This window comes from Phoxinus phoxinus (genome assembly GCF_949152265.1).
Source record: "Phoxinus phoxinus genome assembly, chromosome: 3".
NCBI classification, from domain to species: Eukaryota; Metazoa; Chordata; class Actinopteri; order Cypriniformes; family Leuciscidae; genus Phoxinus; species Phoxinus phoxinus.
In genome coordinates, this window is record NC_136878.1 from 6,779,087 (window position 1) to 6,801,884 (window position 22,798).

General features: G+C 36.7%; 2 protein-coding genes across 3 annotated transcripts; both read left to right on the forward strand.

The window, feature by feature from the left end:
• Positions 1–548: 548 nt before the first annotated feature.
• Positions 549–17,905, forward strand: slc2a11b (solute carrier family 2 member 11b). 2 transcript variants are annotated; one of them, XM_079608626.1, is made up of 12 exons: positions 549–851; positions 3,878–3,976; positions 6,493–6,653; positions 6,750–6,874; positions 7,970–8,099; positions 10,448–10,596; positions 11,703–11,890; positions 13,637–13,747; positions 14,005–14,106; positions 16,599–16,674; positions 16,833–16,960; positions 17,250–17,905. In XM_079608626.1, exons 1-12 carry the CDS (start codon positions 798–800, stop codon positions 17,439–17,441), a joined length of 1,515 nt encoding a protein of 504 aa, XP_079464752.1. In that variant the 5' UTR covers positions 549–797; the 3' UTR covers positions 17,442–17,905. The 2 variants fall into 2 exon arrangements, with proteins under 2 accessions (XP_079464752.1, XP_079464751.1); XM_079608625.1 differs by lacking the exon at positions 549–851 and adding an exon at positions 1,059–1,298.
• Positions 17,906–18,456: 551 nt separating this feature from the next.
• gstt2 (glutathione S-transferase theta 2) lies at positions 18,457–21,663 on the forward strand. Its single transcript, XM_079608633.1, has 5 exons — positions 18,457–18,720; positions 18,931–19,018; positions 19,142–19,292; positions 19,969–20,145; positions 21,049–21,663. Exons 1-5 carry the CDS (start codon positions 18,597–18,599, stop codon positions 21,193–21,195), a joined length of 687 nt encoding a protein of 228 aa, XP_079464759.1. The 5' UTR covers positions 18,457–18,596; the 3' UTR covers positions 21,196–21,663.
• Positions 21,664–22,798: the final 1,135 nt, after the last annotated feature.

The window sequence follows — 22,798 nt, forward strand, 5'->3', positions numbered from 1 at the left end:
ACTAATTCAAATTAAGCTCAAAATATTATGCTCTGAATGGGAATCTGTAAATGTCATGTAAAATGTAAATCAGACTAATTTTGCCTCATTATGTGATGAGCAAGAATATATATTTTTAAAATGTATATACAAAAATTCCATAAGGGCAGTGCGCAATATGTTGTGCATTGATACACAGATCTTTTACTCATTTTTTTATGTCTAAGCCAATTAACAACGATTTTTAAGTTTTATTTTAAACTGTGAAGCAAGTAAATTACTTACAGTATATATGAATATATGACGTTTCACAACATTTCCTTCTGTCAAGCATTTTAGATCATTTATTGACCTATTTATATGAAATAGGCCTACAGGCCTAGACTTTAAATGCGCACAACTGTTTAAAATGATGATACTGGTATGGTCAGAGCCTTCCAAACTGCATGAGTTTTATGAATCAGAAAGAGGCTTATGGGCTCTGCGGGTCACTTGACTGAAACAGCAACAATGTGCTCTTTGTGATCAAAGGCCAAACAACACAATGCTTGATATAGTTCAATAAGTGTTTCTTCTCACACGTAAGAGCCAGCTAGCATAGTTCATTAGTCATCATTAAATAACCATTAGAGGACAATCCAACTGTACATGCAGAATTCAGAATTTGCGCCTCAGGTTGGTCCAGTGGTGGTCATCTGAGCTTATTACACTAATGACTGCACGCAGACCTACCGCCCCTTCAAAGTTAATCTTTCCAGTGAGACATAGAAGGCATGATGGTATAAACTCCTTTCTTTAGCATTCTAAAGTCGCTAAAAATGAATGAACTCAAAATGAACGAGCCAGAAGAGTCTACGACTTTAAGGAGAAAGGTAAGCTTTCATTTGAATTTTGAATTCATGGTCCACCACAAGGCTCTCAGTGCATTATCCAGGACTGAGTGTGGAAAAGCAATTGACATGCATGTGTTAAAAGATAAAAAATATCCCAAAGACGTCCTACAGAGCTTCTCTGTGGCTCTAAAGGGAATTTCATCCTGAATCAACTCATTTTTCACCGTTCATGCTCTGAACAACAGCATGATTGTATTTCTGCTAGTATATGTTCTGCAGCTCATCTAGAGCTCTAAGAGCAGTTCTGTCCTAGGATGAGTTCATATTTCAGAGACACTCTGAATCCGTGAGTAAGAGACGTTTGGAAGATTAAGTGAAATGTTAAAATATTTTGGACGAGTTTCAAAAATGGGAAAAGACAATGAAGAGCTAAAGGAATATCAGCCTTTACTTAAAGACTTCAAAGAACCCGTTCAACAAATTAAGGTACGCTTGAAGTTATTCAGGTAATATTATTTTCGAAATACATATAACAAATTTATTATAATTAAAAACTAGCAGGTTATAACTATACTACTCAGTTATAATGAACAATGATGGACAGGTCGTGAAGTTAAAAGCATTTGCTATGTTTATGTGTCTTGCATATTACATTCTTTTTTTATTTGTATTATTGTATATTTGTTGTATTTTTGGTAACACTTTGCAACTAGGTTCAATTTGTTGACATTAACCATATTAGTTTACATGAACTAACAATAAACAATACTTCTAAAGCATTTATTAATCTTAACATTCATTTCAACATTTACTAATTCATATATGTAAACATTATTTGATGCACTGTGAACTAACATGAACAAACAATTTTAACAAAGATTAATAAATGCTTTAAAAATATTGGTTCATGTTTAATGTTGACAAATGACACCTTTTTGTAAAGTGTTACCATATTTATTGTATAATTTTGCAGCTCTTCAGCTGCTGTTGCAATACTGCAGTTTTCCTCACTCTACTCTACTCTACTCTACTCTACTCTACTCTACTCTACTCTACTCTAGTCTACTCTACTCTACTCTACTCTACTCTACTCACTCTACTCTAGTCTACTCTACTCTACTCTACTCTACTCTACTCTAGTCTACTCTACTCTACTCTACTCTACTCTCTACTCACTCTACTCTACTCTAGTCTACTCTACTCTCTACTCACTCTACTCTACTCTAGTCTACTCTACTCTACTCTACTCTACTCTACTCTACTCTACTCTACTCTCTACTCACTCTACTCTACTCTAGTCTACTCTACTCTACTCTACTCTACTCTACTCTCTACTCTCTACTCACTCTACTCTAGTCTACTCTACTCTACTCTACTCTACTCTACTCTACTCTACTCTACTCTACTCTAGTCTACTCTACTCTCTACTCACTCTACTCTACTCTAGTCTACTCTACTCTACTCTACTCTACTCTACTCTACTCTACTCTACTCTACTCTCTACTCACTCTACTCTACTCTAGTCTACTCTACTCTACTCTACTCTACTCTACTCTACTCTCTACTCTCTACTCACTCTACTCTAGTCTACTCTACTCTACTCTACTCTACTCTACTCTCTACTCTCTACTCACTCTACTCTAGTCCTACTCTACTCTACTCACTCTACTCTAGTCCTACTCTACTCTAGTCCTACTCTACTCTACTCTACTCTACTCTACTCTACTCTACTCTACTCTACTCTCTACTCTCTACTCACTCTACTCTAGTCCTACTCTACTCTACTCACTCTACTCTAGTCCTACTCTACTCTAGTCCTACTCTACTCTACTCTACTCTACTCTACTCTACTCTACTCTACTCTACTCTACTCTCTACTCACTCTACTCTAGTCTACTCTACTCTACTCTACTCTACTCTACTCTACTCTACTCTCTACTCACTCTACTCTAGTCTACTCTACTCTACTCTACTCTACTCTCTACTCACTCTACTCTAGTCTACTCTACTCTACTCTAGTCTACTCTCTACTCACTCTGCTCTACTCTACTCTACTCTACTCACTACTCACTCTACTCTAGTCTACTCTACTCTACTCACTACTCACTACTCACTCTACTCTAGTCTACTCTACTCTACTATACTATACTATACTCTACTCTACTCTACTCTACTCTACTCTCTAATTACTCTACTCTACTCTACTCTACTCTACTCACTACTCACTCTACTCTAGTCTACTCTACTCTACTATACTCTACTCTAGTCTACTCTACTCTACTCTATCCTACTCTACTCACTACTCACTCTACTCTAGTCTACTCTACTATACTCTACTATACTCTACTCTACTCTACTCTACTCTCTACTCACTCTACTCTAGTCTACTCTACTCTACTCTACTCTACTCTACTCTCTACTCTAATCTAGTCTACTCTACTCTACTCTACTCTACTCTACTCTACTCTCTACTCACTCTAATCTAGTCTACTCTACTCTACTCTACTCTACTCACTACTCACTCTACTCTAGTCTACTCTACTCTACTCTCTACTCACTCTACTCTACTCTACTCTACTCTACTCACTACTCACTCTACTCTAGTCCTACTCTACTCTACTCACTCTATTCTAGTCATACTCTACTCACTCTACTCTAGTCCTACTCTACTCTACTCACTCTACTCTAGTCCTACTCTACTCTAGTCCTACTCTACTCTAGTCCTACTCTACTCTACTCACTCTACTCACTCTACTCTAGTCCTACTCTACTCTACTCACTCTACTCTAGTCCTACTCTACTCTACTCACTCTACTCTAGTCCTACTCTACTCTACTCACTGTACTCACTCTACTCTAGTCCTACTCTACTCTACTCACTCTACTCTAGTCCTACTCTACTCTACTCACTCTACTCTAGTCCTACTCTACTCTACTCACTCTACTCTAGTCCTACTCTACTCTAGTCCTACTCTACTCTACTCTACTCTACTCTACTCTACTCTACTCTACTCTACTCTACTCTACTCACGTCTGAACATGCCTTTTGTACTGTGTTAACTACAGGTTCCCAGTAAGTCTCTTCTTCTGGCTGTCTGGGCGGCTGGCATTGGTGGAACCTTTCAGTATGGGTACAATATTTCTATCATAAATGCACCGACCAAGGTAAGAAATGTGCATCAAGCCTTTACCCGATTATTCATCACTTTACTTAAGCCTGTTTGTGTTTACATATAAAGCAGACTTTGTATAATATGCATACAGTCACATTAAGAGGAGTTAAGTCAAAATACTTTACTTTGATTATGTACAGTGTGTGTGTGATATATAAGTTTTTATTGCAGTCGCTCATCAGATTAAAAGTCACATGAAATCTGTAGTTAGTATGTTATGTGAATTTTGGTCCCTGTCACATTTTTTTGCTAAAAATTTGAATAAATGTACACTGTAAAAAAGAATCCTGTAAAATAACGGTAAACTACTGGCAGCTGTGGTTCCCAGCATCATGCCGTAAAAATATTGTGTGTTACTGTTTTTGAAATTAACAGCTAAATAGCTTTTTTCTCTGCTATATACTGTTAAATTACAGTTTTATACTGTAGCTGACCAAACGGTATTTAGTTGTAAATTTCAAAAACAGTAACGCACCATATTTTTTCGGTATGATGCTGGCAACCACAGCTGCCAGTAGTTTACGTTTTTTTTACAGGATTATTTTTTACAATGTAGCCTACTGAATCCAAAAACCACATTTGGGCTTTTTGCACTTTTTAATTGTTGACTCAGGGTCAATTTTAACCATGTTTCACAATGTCCACACATTACCCTAGATTAGCAATTGACATTATAAGATATTCTTTTTGATAAAATATTGTGCATGTTACTATTATCCAAGTTAAAGGTGCAGTAGGCGGTTTCTGAGAAAAGCTATAATGAAAATTGAAATCAACACCCAAACAAACAAACTTGTGAATATTTGCTAGATATCTGTGAGTGCTAAAAAAAAAATATGTTTGTACATAGTCTTTGCATTGGAGAAAAAAACAAAGTGGATCAGAGTGATCACCATACACTTATGAGTCATGACGATGGAGAGTGAGCAACCGGGACATTTGAAAGACCGTAGAAAGAGAGATGGCTGAGATATTATCAAAGAGGAAAAGGTCAGATGAAGCAAGAGCTATACTGTATATGACCCACGTTAAAGGTAGGGTAGGCATTCGAACAGGCTAGCAATAGCAAGCTAGCTTTGAAATAGATCCCACCCTCCCTTTAGCGTCTCCAAAGCCACGCCTCCTTCAAAACACACGAACACACAGCAGAGTCTGCAAAATTAAATTACCTCATGTCTCAAAGCACATCACATTGCAATAATAATGAACATAAACAAATCACAGAGCTCTAGTTGTACCACCGGACTGCTGCAGATTAATTTCAGTGTTGATAGTGTTGACATATAAACACATAAATTGGGGAACAGCTCGGGGTAGGAGGTAATTACGATTACGAGCAGGTAGGACTCGCAGGTATCACTACATTCGGACTGCATGCAATGATTGGATGAATTTTTTTGGTCCTTTCCACTGAAGATATATGTTCATGTTTTATTAGTTAGACCACTTCTATTATTGATTGCTATCAGGATGTGAAGAGTTTCAACCAATACAACAAAAAGTGTTTATAAAACAAATTGCCTACCCTATACCTTTAGTATATATAAATATTAGTATATATAAGTCTTCAAGCACTGGAGGGACGTTAGAAAGCGGGAAGGCCTGAAAACGGACTCTTTTTTTCTCAATACGTGAGTAACATTGGATTTGCCATTTCACAAAACTAATGCTGCTGTTGTTGATTCAGCTGATTCATCTATACTTGCGCGAACAGATAAATATCCTGTTCGTCACGTTGGGGGCGGAGCAACGAAGTAAGGGGCCTGTTTTGGTTGTCGATTTGGGGTGGTATAATGCGCTTTTCACAAGATGTATAATAAGTCTTTGATGTCTCCAGAGTGTGTATGTGAAGTTTTAGCTCAAAATACCCCATATATATTTTTATATAGCATGTTAAAATTGTCACTTTTTGAGGGTGAGCAAAAACGCATTTTTGTGTCTGTTCCTTTAAATTCAAATGAGCTGCTGCTCCCTGCGCAGGGGGCGGAGCTACAACAGCTCGTGTCGTTTTACCTCACACAGACATGCACTAAAAATTGTTCAAATGAAGTCAGAAAGATGGAGAGACTCAAGAAGAAGTGACAACATGTAGACACCTTTTCTGAATGTTAGTTGGTGAATTTATGTAGCTTATGTTCTAGTCATTGATTAGCATATTCTGTCAATCTATAAATCGTGTTCTGGGGGTGCGGTTTATGTAAATTTTAGGGTTCATGATGTCACTAACCCGGGAGGAATAGTTCCAGCTGTTTGTTGTAGTCCTTAAAAAGCTATTTCTTTAAAAGCAAATATCTCCCTTCGCTTTGAACTTTGAGCGTTGTAACTTTGCACATGTTGTTTATGCTCAAACAGCAACATTACACACTAATAAAGTAAAAAAAGTGAAATCATATTCAACCACCCCTTTAAAAAAATCAACAGTAGTGTTTCTCAGAAATCGCTTACTTTTTAAATGCACCCTTTCCTTTCATGCAAGTACTTATTTTAGTTGTTTGTGTGTTTTCTCAGTCTGTGCAGAACTTCATTAATCAGACATGGACAGAGCGCTACAACACGGAAATCTCCACACAGATGCTCACTCTCCTCTGGTCCACCATAGTGTCCATATTCACTCTTGGTGGACTTGTGGGAGCGTCCGTTGGGGGAACTCTGGCCATTAGATTTGGAAGGTGAACGGAAGACAAAATACTGTTTGAAGAATGCATTCAATTAGGTTTTTAGGGTTTTTACAGTCTTGAGATTAATTTTCCCATTTTTTTTTTTAGGAAAGGGACACTATTGTTTAACAACACCTTTGCTCTGTTGGCTGCTTTCTTCATGGGCTTGAGTTATCCTTCTAGCACTTTTGAGCTTTTAATCATCGGACGCTTCCTGACAGGAGTAAACGCAGGTACAGTATCTCAAGTTTTAAAGCACATATTATAATTTTTTTCAATTCAATCAACATTAACATTAAACACTATAGTTCAAACTTAAAAAAAAGAAAAAAAAAGACATATGTAATAGATATATATATAATAGACATAGAAATATATATACTATAAATAGGCTACATAGCATTAAATTGATCAAAATTGATATTTATAATGTTACAAAAGATTTCTATTTCAAATAAATGTTGTTCTTTTGATTTTTCTAGAATCCTGAAAAAAAGATCAAAGAATCCTGAAAAAAACATGTAATGGTTTCCACAAAAATATTAAGCAGTACAACTGTTTTCAACATTGATAATAATTGTGTCATAAGCAGCAAATCAGCATATTATAATGATTTCTAAAGGATCATGTGACACTGAAGACTGGAGCAATGAAAATAGTTATTATAAATTGTTATGTTTCACAATATTGTTGTTTGTTAAATAAATAAACGCAGTCTTGGAGAATAAACATCTGACTGGTAGTGTATTTTGTTTTTTTTTATGAATACAAATATTAAACGTTATACAGCAATCTGTTAAAGTATAAGGGAAGGTCAAAATATATAAAACAAAGTAAATATTTGGTTATTAAACAAAATTATTTAATTTTAAATAAATTCCTAATAAGGTTCACAAATATTTAAAGTCTTAATAGATTTTTTTATTCAGAGAGTTTCTAATATGATCAATGTACAGCTTTGCTTTACTCCATAAAATCATGAATAGTTTTTTTTAATTAGTACATTGGCATTCATGAATATGATATTTAGTCAGAATATCTTCTTTTGAATAATCAGCAAAGCTGAAAGTATATTTTCCCACAACAGTGAATAAGCTGTAGACCTGAGACAAAGCAATCCCAAAATAAGTGCAAGTGGTTTAAATGTATTCATTGCATGTTTTGAATTTCTGTTAGTGATTTGCTGCGTAGAATTAGTTGTTGCCTTTATGATTCATTTCATTTCAAACGACTAAACATAAATGAGAAGCTTATTGAATTAAATAAGTTGCACAACATTATGAGCATTTGTTTATGATCCCATAACTGACATCTCATTTAAATGACAGGTATCGCAATCTGTGTGCAGCCTCTGTATATTGGTGAGATCGCACCGAGAGCTCTGCGTGGAGCCATGTCCATGGGAACCTCCATCTTCATCACCGGGGGGATCTTAACAGGACAAGTGATTGGCCTCAAGTACGAAACAAAGGCACTAACACCACAAAAAGCATAAGAGGAAGGTCAAAATATGTCTCCTTGTATGATTTTTTTATTTGCTGACCCATACAACAATCTTTAACTTTATACTGTCACAAGTCAAAGTGGATGCAGCATCAAATAAATAAATCATGTTTTCATTTACAGAAAATACCCTATTTATTAGAATATTTATTACCAATTTTTATCTATTTATTCCTCAACTCAAAGTGTCTGATAATGTCAGAGTTACAGAAAAACAGCCTTATGTACACTGAAGACTGCAGGAAAATTCAGCTTTTCCAAAACAGTTATATAAATTGTAATAATATTACACAATATTGCTGCTTTTACTGCATTTTTGATTAAAGGGGTGGTATAATGCCCTTTTCACAAGATGTAAAATACGCCTCTGAGGTCCCCAGAGTGTGTATGTGAAGTTTTAGCTCAAAATACCCCACAGATATTTTTATATAACATGTTAAAGTTGTCACTTTTTGAGGGTGAGCAAAAACGCACCGTTTTTATGTCTGTCCCTTTAAATGCAAATGAGCTGCCGGCACAGGGGGCGGAGCTTCAACAGCTTGTGTTCTTTTACCTCACACACACATGCACTGAAAATGTCAAACACTTTTAGCCTTTTATTAGAGATGGGATTTATGGCTCTTTGAGGGGATCCGGATCTTGGCGATCCGTTCCTTTCAAAGAGCCGTTCAAAAGAACGGCTCTTTTGGCTCTTTTTAAATATTTAGTCAGTTTTAAGAAGCCAGCTTGGGGGCATCTCAGTTTATCCTGGAAATAATCACTGGGAGAGGAATGATGAGGTGAGATTTGTAGTCAAATAATTAAAACTCAGATATCACACACCAATATCTGAGTTTTAATTATTCTGTAATATTGATTATTACCTCATTTGTCATGTGTGGACTATATTCCATAGGGTTGCACAACATCCCTCTGCTTAGAAAGTGACATCACTATTTTGGATTTACCTTTAGTGTGTATGTGTAAAGCTATGTTGACTTATGTTATTCATACCTACTCACAAATAAACATAAAAAACAAAGCCGGCTGCAATGAATTTCTGTGCAAAACAGCTTTTACTACAAACACTTCCACACAAGAACATTTTGATAAAAAACAAAAAATAGTTTTAAATATAGGCTACTGTAGATAAAATTAGAATAAATCAAATGGAAATGTCTACATACAGTCCACTATTACTAGCCTACTATAACTACTGTAAACTTTGCAAATAGGACATCACCCGATGATCGATGATGTGACTTATGGTTATTTTTGTGTGATCAACTCTGGAAATATTCCTTCATTCAAAAAACGTAATTTGATCTAAGACTGGAGGTTGCACAGGAAAGTAAAGTGAGTGAGTGAAAGCAATTGGGACATTGCTTAATTTGTATTATCTTTACTCTTATTGGTGTCGTGCTACAGACCTAATTTAAATATTATGCAAAAACAGAAATCCGATCAGTTATCCAGATACAGAGGCTACTTAATATGAACAAATGTAAACGCATGGTGTCCTGATTGAGTAATGATCCGATCTGCTTGATCCATCATGGTAATCGCATGTTAATGCCAAGTGTAAACGCAGCCTTTGTGTGCATCTGTGTGAAAAACGCATAGGAAAAAAAGAACGACAGAAAGAACGGCTCCCCTCCAGCCGCGACTCGGCTCCCATCGTTCATGTTTATGAGCCGTTCAAAAGAATCGGTTCGTTCGCGAACGTCACAACTCTACCTTTTATGTTCAAACCGAAGTCACAGAGATGGAGAGACTCAAGAAGAGGTGACAACATGTAGACAACATTTCTGAATGGTTAGTTGGTTAATTTATGTAGCTTATGTGTAGTTTTATTCTAAAAATTGATTAGCATATTCTGTCTTGATCTATAAATCGCGTTCCCGGGGTTAATGTAAATTTTAGGGTTGGTGATGGAGGAAGCTCGTGTAGTCCCTATACCAGCCGTTTGTTGTAGTCCTTAAAAAGCCATTTCTTTAAAAGAAAATATCTCCCTTTGCTTTGAACTTTGAGCGTTGTAGCTTTGCACATGTTGTTTATGCTCAAACAGCAACATTACACACTAATAAAGTTAGAGAAGTTATATTATATTCAACCACCCCTTTAAATTAACAAATCTTTAACCGGTAGTGTAGCATAAGATTCCTCTTGTAGCCTACTAAATTATATTTACTAAATCAACATGTCAATCCAATCTCTCAGCATGCCAATCCAATCTCTCAACATGTCAATCCAATCTCTCTCTCTCTCTCTCTCTCTCTCTCTCTCTCTCTCTCTCTCTCTCTCTCTCTCTCTCTCTCTCTCAGAGAGTTGTTAGGTAAGGAGGAGTACTGGCCCATACTCTTGTCCACCACCTGTATCCCAGCCGTACTGCAGCTGCTGATTCTGCCCTGGTTCCCTGAGAGCCCTCGCTATCTGCTCATCGACCGTGGAGATGATGTTGCCTGCACAAAAGGTACGGACTGGTTCAATAAATGTGCACAATATTGTAAATAAAGAAGGTGCTAGTGCCACTAGATGTTGTTGGATATATACCCGTTAATATAAAATTGTACGTGTTGTTACTAAAGCAGTAATATTATGGAAAATTATTACAATTTAATATAACTGTTTTCTATTTGAATATATTGTAAAATGTATATTTTATATACCTTTTACAATATATTTTGGATTTTCAGCATCATTACTCCAGTCTTCAGTGTCACATGATCCTTCAGAACTCATTCTAATATGATGATTTGCTGCTCATGAAACATTTCTTATTATTATCAATGTTGAAATCGCAAGCTGAATATTTTTGTGGAACTTTCTCTTAATCAGATTTTGTGATGAATAGAAAGTTCAAAATAATAACATTTACTTGAATCCTTTGTAACTTTATTCATGTCTTTACTGTCGTCCTTGATCAATTAAATAACAAATGTACTAGTTTCTTAAAAAAAAGCTAAATCTCACTATAATAAGGAGTGCTATGGCAAATTAAGCAGTTTACAGAAAATATCAGAATGAAATATCAACATGTAAAAGTTCTGCACATTTTTCTACAATCTTTACCAATGTGCTAGCCTTCATATGATAATTCAAAAGCACTGCCTGGTAAGATTGCATTTAACTGAAGATTTATTATTAGATTTTTTATGAATCAATGGATGAAGATTAATATTAGCAGTTAATCAACAAACAAACCACAAACTCAGCATGTAAGTTTTCAAGTCAGGAAATGACTAGTCAAAAAAAGAAAGAAGAAGAACTGTTATCTGGTGCTTGTTTTGATCTGTTTTCCATGTTTTGCTGGCGGTCATAAGACACATTTAAACTCATGATTCCATTGAAGTGAAGATGATGTTCTCATCTCAACTGTGTATAACCAGAAAATCAAAACATTTAAATACCGAAGCGAAAAATCTCATTGACATGATCCCTCTTGAGCGGTTGTCGTGATGTGAACACTGTCTGTAAGGAAGATAAATCAAACGAGTTGAGCCGTAACCAACAACTGAAGCAAGGAGAAGAGAATCTCGTGAGTAAAGGAATGTCATGCCCTTTGCCACTTTCTTTCAGCTCTAGCGTGGTTCCATGGCCCGGATAAGTACCATGGAGAGAAGGAGGACATAGAGAGAGAGAGGGACTGTGCGATCGGCATTAAACCCAAGAAGCCCTGGCATCTTTTTAAAGACAGCAGTCTTCGCTGGCAGCTTCTGACCCTCTTCGTGATTCACACGTCCCAGCAACTCAACGGCATCAATGCGGTGTGTATCTCGCTCAGACACCCAGAGACAATAACTTCACATTAATGGCTTGGAATATAAAATGATTAGCTTTGACTGCTGATATGTGCACTATTAAAAAACACACAAAAAAACACACAACACACATCCTCCCTCCAAAATGGCATGTGACCGGCCTGCTGTGAATTTAACCCTGATGTTTTCTCAAGGCAAATGATTATAAAAGTATCTTTGTGACATTTATCTCATATAATATGCATGAAAGTTAAGCAAAGCCAATGCTGAACCATGTACAGAAGGCCCAAACATTAAATAGACAATTTAAGCGCTATTAAAAAGTAAATATATGTCATTGCATTGAATTTACATTTGCATTTAGTCATTTAGCAGACGCTTTTATCCAAAGCGACTTACAAATGAGGACTAAAGCAAGCGAGTCATCGTGAAGAGGCAAAAACAACGCAAGAAGTGCTCAAAATACATAAGCCAGACAAGGGAGGATTAAAAGAAAAAGGTTAAGTGCTCACGGAAGAGATTAGTTTTCAGTTGTCTTTTTAATGTTGTCAGGGATTCTGCATTCCGGATGAGGGGAATGTTCTGGAGAGTGATTTTGTGATGGTACCATGAGCCGTCGCTTATTGACTGGTCGTAGGCTTCAGGGATGTAGACTCGTAGGAGCGAGTGAAAGTAGGAGGGAGCTGAGCCTGTGGTCGATCTGTAAGCAAGCGTCAATGCCTTGAACTTGATGCGAGCCGCGAGTGGTAGCCAGTGCAGAGAGATGAACAGAGGAGTGACGTGGGCCCTTTTGGGCTCGTTGAAGACAAGACGGGCTGCAGCATTCTGGATTATTTGTAGAGGTTTTGTTGCACATGATGGATTTAGTCCAGCCAGAAGAGCATTGCAGTAATCAAGCCTAGAGATAACCAAGGCCTGGGCGAGAAGTTGTGTTGCATGCTCAGTTAGGAAAGGCCTGATCTTCCTGATGCTGTGCAGTGCAAACCTGCATGATCGAGCTGTCTTTGTAATGTGGTCTGTGAAGGTCAGCTGGTCATCAAATATTACTCCAAGATTTCTGACCACCCTTGATGGGGTGATTGAGGATGAATCTAGCTGGATAGTTAGGATCATGAAGTCATGCTGTAGAGACGGATTGGCAGGGAGGACGAGAAGCTCAGTCTTTGCCAGGTTGAGCTGCAGGTGATGTTCCTTCATCCATGCCGAGATGTCCGCCAAACAGCTTGCGGCTACTGTGGGATCATCTGGTTGAAATGAGAGGTAGAGCTGTGTGTCATCAGCATAGCAATGGTATGAGAAACCATGTGCCTGTATGATGGGTCCCAGTGATGTGGTGTATATGGAAAAGAGGAGGGGTCCAAGAACTGAACCCTGAGGAACTCCTGAGGTCAGTTGATGTGCTTTGGATACCTCGCCTCTCCATGCGACCCTGAAGGACCTACCTGTGAGATAGGACTCAAACAAACGCACATTTCAGACACGATTTTGTTAGGTTTAAGTGTTCAAAATTAGATATACTGTTCAAAATTAAGACTATATCTACATAAAAATGTATGCTGTTTACGTGACCTTTTAAAAGTAAAACAGAAAAATCTGGAAAATCACATGGATTCCTATTGAAAATTACTGGATTTTTCCCTTTCAATTTTTATTGTCATTGTTCAAAGCAACTGTCACACAATTTTACATCTAATGTACAGTATACACATGTATCTTTGTGATCCCAGTTGATGGGGATTTCTCTCTCTTCAGATTTATTTTTATGCAGACTACGTGTTCACCCAGGCTGGGATTCCAGCTGACAAGATTCCTTACGCTACAGTGGGAACCGGAGCTTGCGAGTGCATCACTGCACTAACATGTGTAAGTCTGGGATTTGTGTACCGGCTCAAAGTCGTTAATCTCAGAAAGCATTTTTGCCATAAAATTGTTTGGCATGCTTGTTGATCAAGAGACATGTCCCACAAATCACACAGTGCTGATCTGACAAATTGTGCTTCAGCCTTTAGAAGTAGTTGCATGTAGATTTTAGAAAATTATACTATAGTATATATGAAGCCAATGTTGAAAGGTTTTTCAAACACAGGAGTTGTGTGTGTGTGTGTGTGTGTGTGTTTCAGGGTCTTCTGATCGAGTCTTTGGGAAGAAGGGCTCTGATTATCGGTGGATACTCTCTCATGAGCCTGTGTTGTGTCTGTTTCACCGTCGCACTGACTTTTCAGGTTAACAGTGACCTATAAGAAATTCTATATGCTAATATATACTGTACTATACTACTATGTATTTGCTGTTTTTCTCAATATATTATGTGTCAATATTTTATTACACTCTTAAAAATAAAGGTTCTAAAAGGGGATTTTACTGCAATGCCATAGAAGAACAATTTTAGGTTCCCCAAAGAACCTTTCAGAGAAAAGACCTATTTTTTTCTTAGTGTAAAGAACATTTTAATAATCTAAATGTAATGAGTGGGATTCAGTATTACCGACAGAGGAGGTGGGAGCACAAGGACACTACATTGTCAGAAAAAAAACATGCAAAACAGTTTGCCAATGGGGCAGTACCCATAAAAGCCATATCTATAATCCCTTAAGGGTGCATATTATTAGTAGTAATATGTACCCTTAAGGCACTACTATGAACATTTTAGTGGTAAATAAGTACAAAGATGACCATTTTAAGTGTACTACCCCAGTGACAAGCTGTTATACACCTAAAGGTACAATTTTTGTAGATTTATTTTGAGAGTGTAAAGATCGCAACCTTTAGCATCAGTGTGATACTCTTGAGGCCAGGGGAGTGAGGTTTACTTGCACAGATCTTACTATCTGACCTCTGTTACATACAGAACCTTTTCCCACAAAGAACCGTTTGTGTAGTACAAAAGTTCCATGGATGTTCATTTTTTAAATTCTGCCATCATTACTCACCCTCATGTCGTTCCAAACCTGTAAGACTTTTGTTCATCTTTGGAAAAGTTTTTGAGATTGTAGAACTAATCCATATGAATTGAGCGGTTTAGTCCAAATATTCTGAAGAGACAAGATCACTTTATATGATGAACAGATTGAATTTAGTCTTTTATTCACATATAAACATTCATAAACTCACACATCAGTTGAGGTAAACGGAAGCTCAAGCATGTTTACTTGACGTGTGAGAACCAATGAGGTTCATTCTTGTGTTACGTATCACGTTTGAGTTTCCGCAGGAACCAATGAGGTTCATTCTTGTGTTACGCATTAGAGGTCGGATCGGGCCGAATTTTTCTGTCCGAGCCCGGCCCGCGTCCGACAGAGTAGTAACCGAACCCGACCCCGACAGGCATAAATATATTTATGTCCGAGCCCGACCAGAGGCCAACAGTTAAAATCCCATTTTTTTCTCATACTAATGACACATGTACATTTGTTTGTGTGGAAAGCCCGGTTTTATTAAGCAACTGTAGGAAAGCATTCGGAAATGGCAACAGGATGAGCGCATCAGCGCGCACGGAGCAACAAGTGCACTTAACACAGGCGCGCATGCACGTGTTTCAATGTCACGGCTACATAAACAAATGTCCGCACACAGGAAGACAGATGTTATGGTAACATTTGATTTTACCATAACATCTGATGTATTTTAATCACAAAAACGAACGTTTGCATCAAGTGAAAGCATCAGGCACATTGGCTACCTACATAATAAGCTGTTTTAAATTTAAAATGTTTAATGCCTTATCGCGCTGATGTGACCGGGCTCGGGTCGGGTATCCATCCTCTATTACGCATCACGTTTAAGTTTCCGCAAGAACCAATGAGGTTCATTCTCATGTTACGCATCACGTTTAAGTTTCCGCAAGAACCAATGAGGTTCATTCTCATGTTACGCATCACGTTTAAGTTTCCGCAAGAACCAATGAGGTTCATTCTCATGTTACGCATCACGTTTAAGTTTCCGCAAGAACCAATGAGGTTCATTCTCATGTTACGCATCACGTTTAAGTTTCCGCAAGAACCAATGAGGTTCATTCTCATGTTACGCATCACGTTTAAGTTTCCGCAAGAACCAATGAGGTTCATTCTCGTGTTACGCATCACGTTTGAGCTTCAGCAAGAACCAATGAGGTTTGTTGTCACACGTCAAGCAGGTTCGGTTGAGCTTCTCTTTATGTTCGCTGATCAATATTTAAATGTGAACAAAAGCTTAAATTAAATCTGTTCATCATAAAGCAATCAAGTGTCTTCAGTAAATTTGGACTACACTGCTCAATTCATATGGATTAGGACAGAAAGCTCTCAGATTTCATCAAAAAGATCTTCATATGTGTTTCGAAGATGAATGAAAGTCTTACAGGTTTTTAACAAGATGAGGGTGAGTAAAAAATGTTCGGGGTGAACTATCCATTTTAGCCATTTTTTTATTTGCTGCCCAATACAACAATCTATGACTTTATGTGGAACCAATTCCAATAGGAACCTTTAATTTTAAGAGTGTATCAAATGTCTCAATAAACCGCAGTCTATGATACAGTACGTAAAAAAATTGCATAAATTTTGTGATCTTAAAATTTGTTTCAAACATTTATATGCAGATTTAATTTAATGTTTTCAATTCAATTCAAGTTTATTATTTTGTATAGAGTTATTGTATTATTTTGTATAGAGTTATTGTAAAGAGTTATTGATTTCTTGCGATTTATTGATGTGTGTTTGTTGTTTCTCCCTCACAGGAGTCCAGCACTTGGGTTCCCTACCTCAGTATGACCTGTGTTTTTGCCTTCATCCTCAGTTTTGGCCTTGGCCCAGGTGAATGAATGAGCAAAATAGAAAGAAAGCAAAGACAGAAAATGACATCTTTAAACAATAATACAAGCTGTATTCTGTCTATTGTTGTGTGCATTGTCACACACTGGTGTAAACACACACTAGTTTGATCAGTGATGTAAATGTGCTTTGTGCTGTAGGTGGTGTGACAAACATTTTAACAACGGAGATGTTTACCCAAACCGATCGGCCTGCTGCATACATGATTTCTGGCTCTATCAATTGGACCTCGTTCTTCTTAATCGGCATGATCTTCCCATTTATTGTGGTATATACAAATGCCTTTTCCCCTCTTTTTAGAGAAGTGCATTTTGAGGAGTGGGGCTGGTTTACACAAACAGTTGCTGTGTATTATGTACGGAATGGGTTATCCAAATTTGTATTATTAACAATTTCACAAAGCAACCGTGTTTGTCCAAGACACTGGCCCATATTATTTACCATGCATATTTTGTAAAATTATGAGAGTTAATTACTTTTTAATGTGAGTTATTTAAAAACGTGAATTTAAAGTCTTTGTTGTTAACAATGTAATTTTTTTTCTTTATCTCTCCTAGAATGGCCTAAAGCAGTACTGCTTCCTTGTTTTCCTCGTTATCTGTTTCTTGGTGGCCACATACATCTTCTTTGTGGTCCCAGAGACCAAGAACAAGACATTTCTGGAGATTCAGAGTGAGTTTCGCTCTAGAAAGAAGCTCATTGCTGCCAATGGTACTGAGGGCCCTCTTCTTTCCACACTAGCAATGTAAAACACAATACATTCACAAAGTACTGTATTTTAATATTTGAAAGGGCGTGCGTAAAATATGCCAAAAATACATGGAAATGTGAGATCAGCAAATTTCTGAATTAAAGATACGCATGTTGAACAAGTAATAGTGTACTAGTGATTTGTAAGCGTGCGATCAGTTATTCACATACAGACTGCACAAAATCATGTGCCTTCAAAATGAATACTGTCTTTTATATCAAGGAGAGTCACATGATGAGGGACTTCAATAGTATTACATATTGGATGTGTTTTAAAGAAATGAATGACTCTGAGCAATATTTAGAATCAGTGAGGTTTCTGCTCTAATTCTGTAAAATGGATTCATATTGTGACCTTAAGCAAGAAAGATACAAGTCATGAAATCACTGCATTAAACATGCTTGAAATTATTTGAATGTCAAACAAACATTTTGAAAATAAAGGACATTTTTTTCACAACACAAAATTCTTTGTATTTCTTTCACAGTCAGTTATCTTTTATTCTCAACATTCTTAAAGTTTTCAGATATTTTACGAACTCTAAAAATCACACTGCATTAATAATACTTGAATTAACTTCATTTTAATATCAACAACATTTTTTATTAAAAACTGACATTAAACAAAATGTTTTCACGTGTGCAAAAAGGTTTTTATTTTTCAGAATCAGGGATGTTTTACTCTTAAATTATGTAACGTTTTTTTTTATTTTTTACAATAATAATCGATAACGTTTCATTTAAAGTTTCGTAGTGTCATTTTTCAGAGCTCAACTGAAGCCACACGAACGCCGTGTTTCCACGTGGTATCTGTTACTTTTCTCAACAGTGATAAGAATCGACCAATCACTGTCGTTTACAATTTCTTGAGTTTAAAAAAATATATATAATTGTATATAGATTACAGGAGGAGAATGCCAATTTTAATAATTAAACTTAATATATTTAAAACAATATACTATGTATGTACAAATGTCTCAAATAAGAGAACGTCTCTGTTTGTGAGCCACTATCAGCCCCCAGCAGGAAGACGGCATTTTTTTTTAAGCAGCTTCGTTGTTATTGGACTATCGACCAGTGACGCTTGACAAAGCAGGAATACATGTTATTTCTGTCAATACAGGGGGACACACTTGCGGTTGACTAACTTGACTATGGCTGGCAGACAGGCAGTGAAAGCCTATTTAGATCTCATGTCACAGCCGTGTAGGGCTGTGCTAATATTCCTGAAAAACAACAAAATCCCACATACGGTGGAACACATTGCGATACGAAAAGGTGAGCAGCATTATTGTGTGGTATTTGTTCAGTGGAGGCTGTGCAATGCATCTGTAAAGTCCAGCTGGCTTGAATCCAAGCCGGTACAAAGGTTATCCTGCCGATTTATATAGTCCTGTATTTATTTCATAACTTTGTATACTAAAACTTAATTCACTGAACTTTATTCTACATTAACCATTCACAACTTTAATACCCTTAAAACTTTAGGGCAGCAGAAGACACCTGAGTTCACCAAACTCAACCCCATGCAGAAAGTGCCAGTGCTGGAGGACAATGGATTTGTACTTACTGAGAGGTAAAGTGTAGTTAGAGAAAAAAAAAGAGCATCTAGAGGTTTACAATTGAAATTATGATTAGTTGCAGTTGTTTATTGTTTCTATTGTTAACCTATTCTATTATTTACCGTCTTCTGTCAAAGTGACGCCATATTGAAGTATCTGGCGACAACCTATAATGTCCCTGATCACTGGTACCCAAAACTGCCAGAGAAGAGAGCGCGAGTGGATGAATACACAGCCTGGCATCATGCAAACACACGTTTACATGCTGCCACAGTCTTCTGGCTTGAGGTATAGGGTTGGATGTATGGCTATAGTTGATATGATATTTAAAGCAGCGACAGCAATGTGACATGCTATACGTCATCAAAAACAACATAATTATACATACAAAGTTCTGAAAGTCATAAAACTCTAGATGGCGCAGGTTGATACTTCGGTCCTCAACTCAATCTGCTTGCAATCACATCATTCTCTATAGGTCACAGTTGATTGGTTCCTGCTGTATCAGTAGCCAATGAGCTCGCTGCTCAACTTTCAAATACCAGTCAACATTTTCTGTAGCAGTTGCAACACACTTTCAGAAACCCTCCACCTTCCCCAGCTCCACCTGTATAGATCTGCTACGGGTAATTCATGTACTCAATATTGTACAGCAGCACTATGTCTTACTTTCTCACAGCAGCGTGTCATGAATGTTTCGGCAGTAGCAAGTCCCGTACTTGCTTTGCAGCAGCACCAATGACTTATCGCAGCAGATCTATTCCGCCTAGAGCAAACATATCAACACTGACATATCCATTACCATGCCAAACACTCTTGAGAGTTGTGAAGACAGAAATGTAGTTTTTATGACAGCATTTTCCGTGAGAATTTAATATTTTACTTTGAAAACCATTTAACCTAATTTACATTTGAACCTTTATTTAATTCTGGCAGACTTCATAGGTTTTGTATTCCTGCACAGGGTTTACTGCCTCTCATGACGGGACAGCCAACAAATACGGCAAAGCTCGAAAAGGCGCTATCAGACCTGGACGGCACGCTAGACAAGCTGGAAAACATGTTTCTGAAGAGACAGGCCTTCCTGTGCGGTGATGACATCTCATTGGCTGACTTGTTAGCAGTTTGTGAGATCATGCAGGTAAATACTTAGAGTTGCTAAACATACTAAATAATCATGTCGTGTATAGTGAACAAGTTATTGCTATTAGAAAACCATCTAATTTTACGCTTTTAAAGTAAGCATGAAACGGAAGTTGCGAGCTTTTCTTTCATGTTGTGATGTATATCTAAGTGAAATGGCTTTTTGAACAAGAAAAAATGCAGGGGCGGGACTTGATTTGACCAATTGGGAATTGATTGGATTGTTTGATGATTGTAGTTTACTATTGGTTGATCTCATGTGAGTGACAGGTTGTCATCAGAGAAGAGATTCAAGATGGAAAGGAAACTATTTTGATTACAGATTATGAAGGCACATGAAAAAAAGAGAAAAAGATGTGCACAGATAAATTATTTATAATAAATACTGCTATATTCCATAAAAAAACAAAACAAGAATTGCCAATTTTGATTTCATGGTGACTTTATGTATGGAGGACCACAAGTGTCTCTGAAATGGTAATAAAGCATTTAAATAAAGTGTTAGTTAATAAGTAATAAAGCATTGATTCATAACTAATTAACAATAATACAATACAATTGTACAATAAAGTACAATATAGCCATAATAAATGTGTTCCAAATTAATATTAATTTATAAATAAATAAATAAACTAAATTTCAATTTATTATTTGATATTTTAATGGGTTATAAAAAGAGTAATTAAAAAATGTATACATCCATCAATAAACAGTTCAAATTAAAACCAAAAACCAAAATACAAGACTCAATATTTACTATTTCCGAGACGCTCCATAGTAATGCGGCATTCATTAAGGCGAAATGTAATGTTCATCCACAATTGCACATGTAAAAACAGTACAAAGACTCTTGTGCCTACAAGCCTTTGTATCTTTGATATCTTTTGATTGTGTCTTTCAGCCCCTCGGTAGCGGGAGGGACGTTCTGAAGAACAGACCCAATCTGCTGAGCTGGAGGAGTCGAGTCCAGTCCTCTCTCTCCGACTCTTTTGATGAAGCTCACGACATCGTCTACCGTTTAAGAGAGAAGTTCACAGCTAAACTGTGAAAAATCAAGTCTCTCTATTCTCAGGAATTCATTCTATACAGTTGATATAATTCACAAACTATTGATTCAGTATGACTAACATGGAAGGTGTTTCAACTTTCTGTCATTACTTAATGGGATTAAGGATGTATCTGTCTAACATGGATATGCAGTTTGCTCAATATTATGTTTGATTATTAAAGGGTTTGAAGTGAGGAATATATTATCCAAAAGTTTGGATATAACAAAATGGTAGCCTGGTTTGCTAAATTATTAAATGTAATGGTAAATTTTTTAAGGAGAATCATCTAAGGAGAAGAAATTGTAAAAACATTTTATTGTTGACAGGAAATGGTACAAATATGTATTTACTGTACAAGAGTGAATGTTTGTGAACATCAAGACCCAGGTTTGATTTGTCTTCTCACTGTTGTGCCTTGTACCTTTCTGTAATGAAAATGTCTTATTAAAACTGTATCAGTTAATTCACTTAAAGTTGCACATCGTATTCACTTATGACACAAACTAGTAAAGGTGCGTTCACGCCGTGTCATGATTTCCGTAACGATTCTGAACTGTAAAAAGCATTTGTGTGCTTGTCGAACTTGTGTGTAAACTTGTAATTTTTTGAGAGCTATGACTCGTACCACGTGCCCGCTGTGCCACCTGACCACTGCACCACCTGACCACTGCAGATTTAAGGAGTGTTTGACTTGAAGCAGCACTGTGCAGAACGATCGTTGTATGGCATCAAATTGGAAAGCATACAGAGCTTTATTTGTGGCAACAACATGGAATGAATGCAGCATCTACAAAATTGTGTAATGTTTCTCGAATTATAAAAAATGACTTTTGATATTAAATAGTTGAAATATTGGTTTCCAAAGACATTGTAAGAACTTCTGCTCTCTAAGAAACAAAAAAATAAAATGAAAATTGCATAAAGATTGATGAACAACATCCTTCAAACATCTTGAACCAATTTAGTGTTTTAATTTTCTTTTTTAATACAGTAGAATAGTCTTCTTTTTTTTTTTCAGACATTGATATGAAGACACATTGTGCTTTGGCTCCACCTTTCTGTGCAGATCGGGACGATTCAGTGTGGATTTAAAATGTTTTAAAACTTTAAAAGAGTAGTATCATGTGTGTGTGTGTGTATATATATATATATATATAGTGTTGGGGTAACACAACAAGTAATGTAATCAGATTACTCTTTTATAACTATAGTGAAGTAACGCATTACTTTTAAAATTTACAACAATATCTGATTTACTTTTTCAAACGAGTAACGCAAGACTTTGTTTTCCCATTTATTGACTGACAGCTCACCTGTTCCCATATTGAGAGTAATCGTGAGTATGTGCAGAGGCGTTGTGTGTGAACTTGATGGTGATTGTAGTTCTAGAATAGGCTAAATGTCACATTCACCATTGTCTTTGCTGCGGACCTTTGATCATCCAATTCAACTAAACCCATAACCAAAAATGACTTAGATATAAACATCACATTTGTTTTCATTTTATTGCTGAAGTATAAGTGTTGAACTTTCTTCTCCTTCATCCTATTCTTCTGCAAACCAGTATGGCAGCACAGCTAAAAGGTTTGTTTGAGTTGCGCT

Bases quoted from the DNA above. Each gene is read 5' to 3' on its own strand.
- slc2a11b (XM_079608625.1), top strand. From the start codon at position 1,191: ATGTTAAAATATTTTGGACGAGTTTCAAAAATGGGAAAAGACAATGAA. The intron at 1,299-3,877 runs GTACGCTTGAAG...TGTTAACTACAG, and splicing joins AACCCGTTCAACAAATTAAG to GTTCCCAGTAAGTCTCTTCT. The intron at 3,977-6,492 runs GTAAGAAATGTG...GTGTTTTCTCAG, and splicing joins TCATAAATGCACCGACCAAG to TCTGTGCAGAACTTCATTAA.
- gstt2 (XM_079608633.1), top strand. From the start codon at position 18,597: ATGGCTGGCAGACAGGCAGTGAAAGCCTATTTAGATCTCATGTCACAG. The intron at 18,721-18,930 runs GTGAGCAGCATT...TTAAAACTTTAG, and splicing joins ACACATTGCGATACGAAAAG to GGCAGCAGAAGACACCTGAG. The intron at 19,293-19,968 runs GTATAGGGTTGG...ATTCCTGCACAG, and splicing joins CCACAGTCTTCTGGCTTGAG to GGTTTACTGCCTCTCATGAC.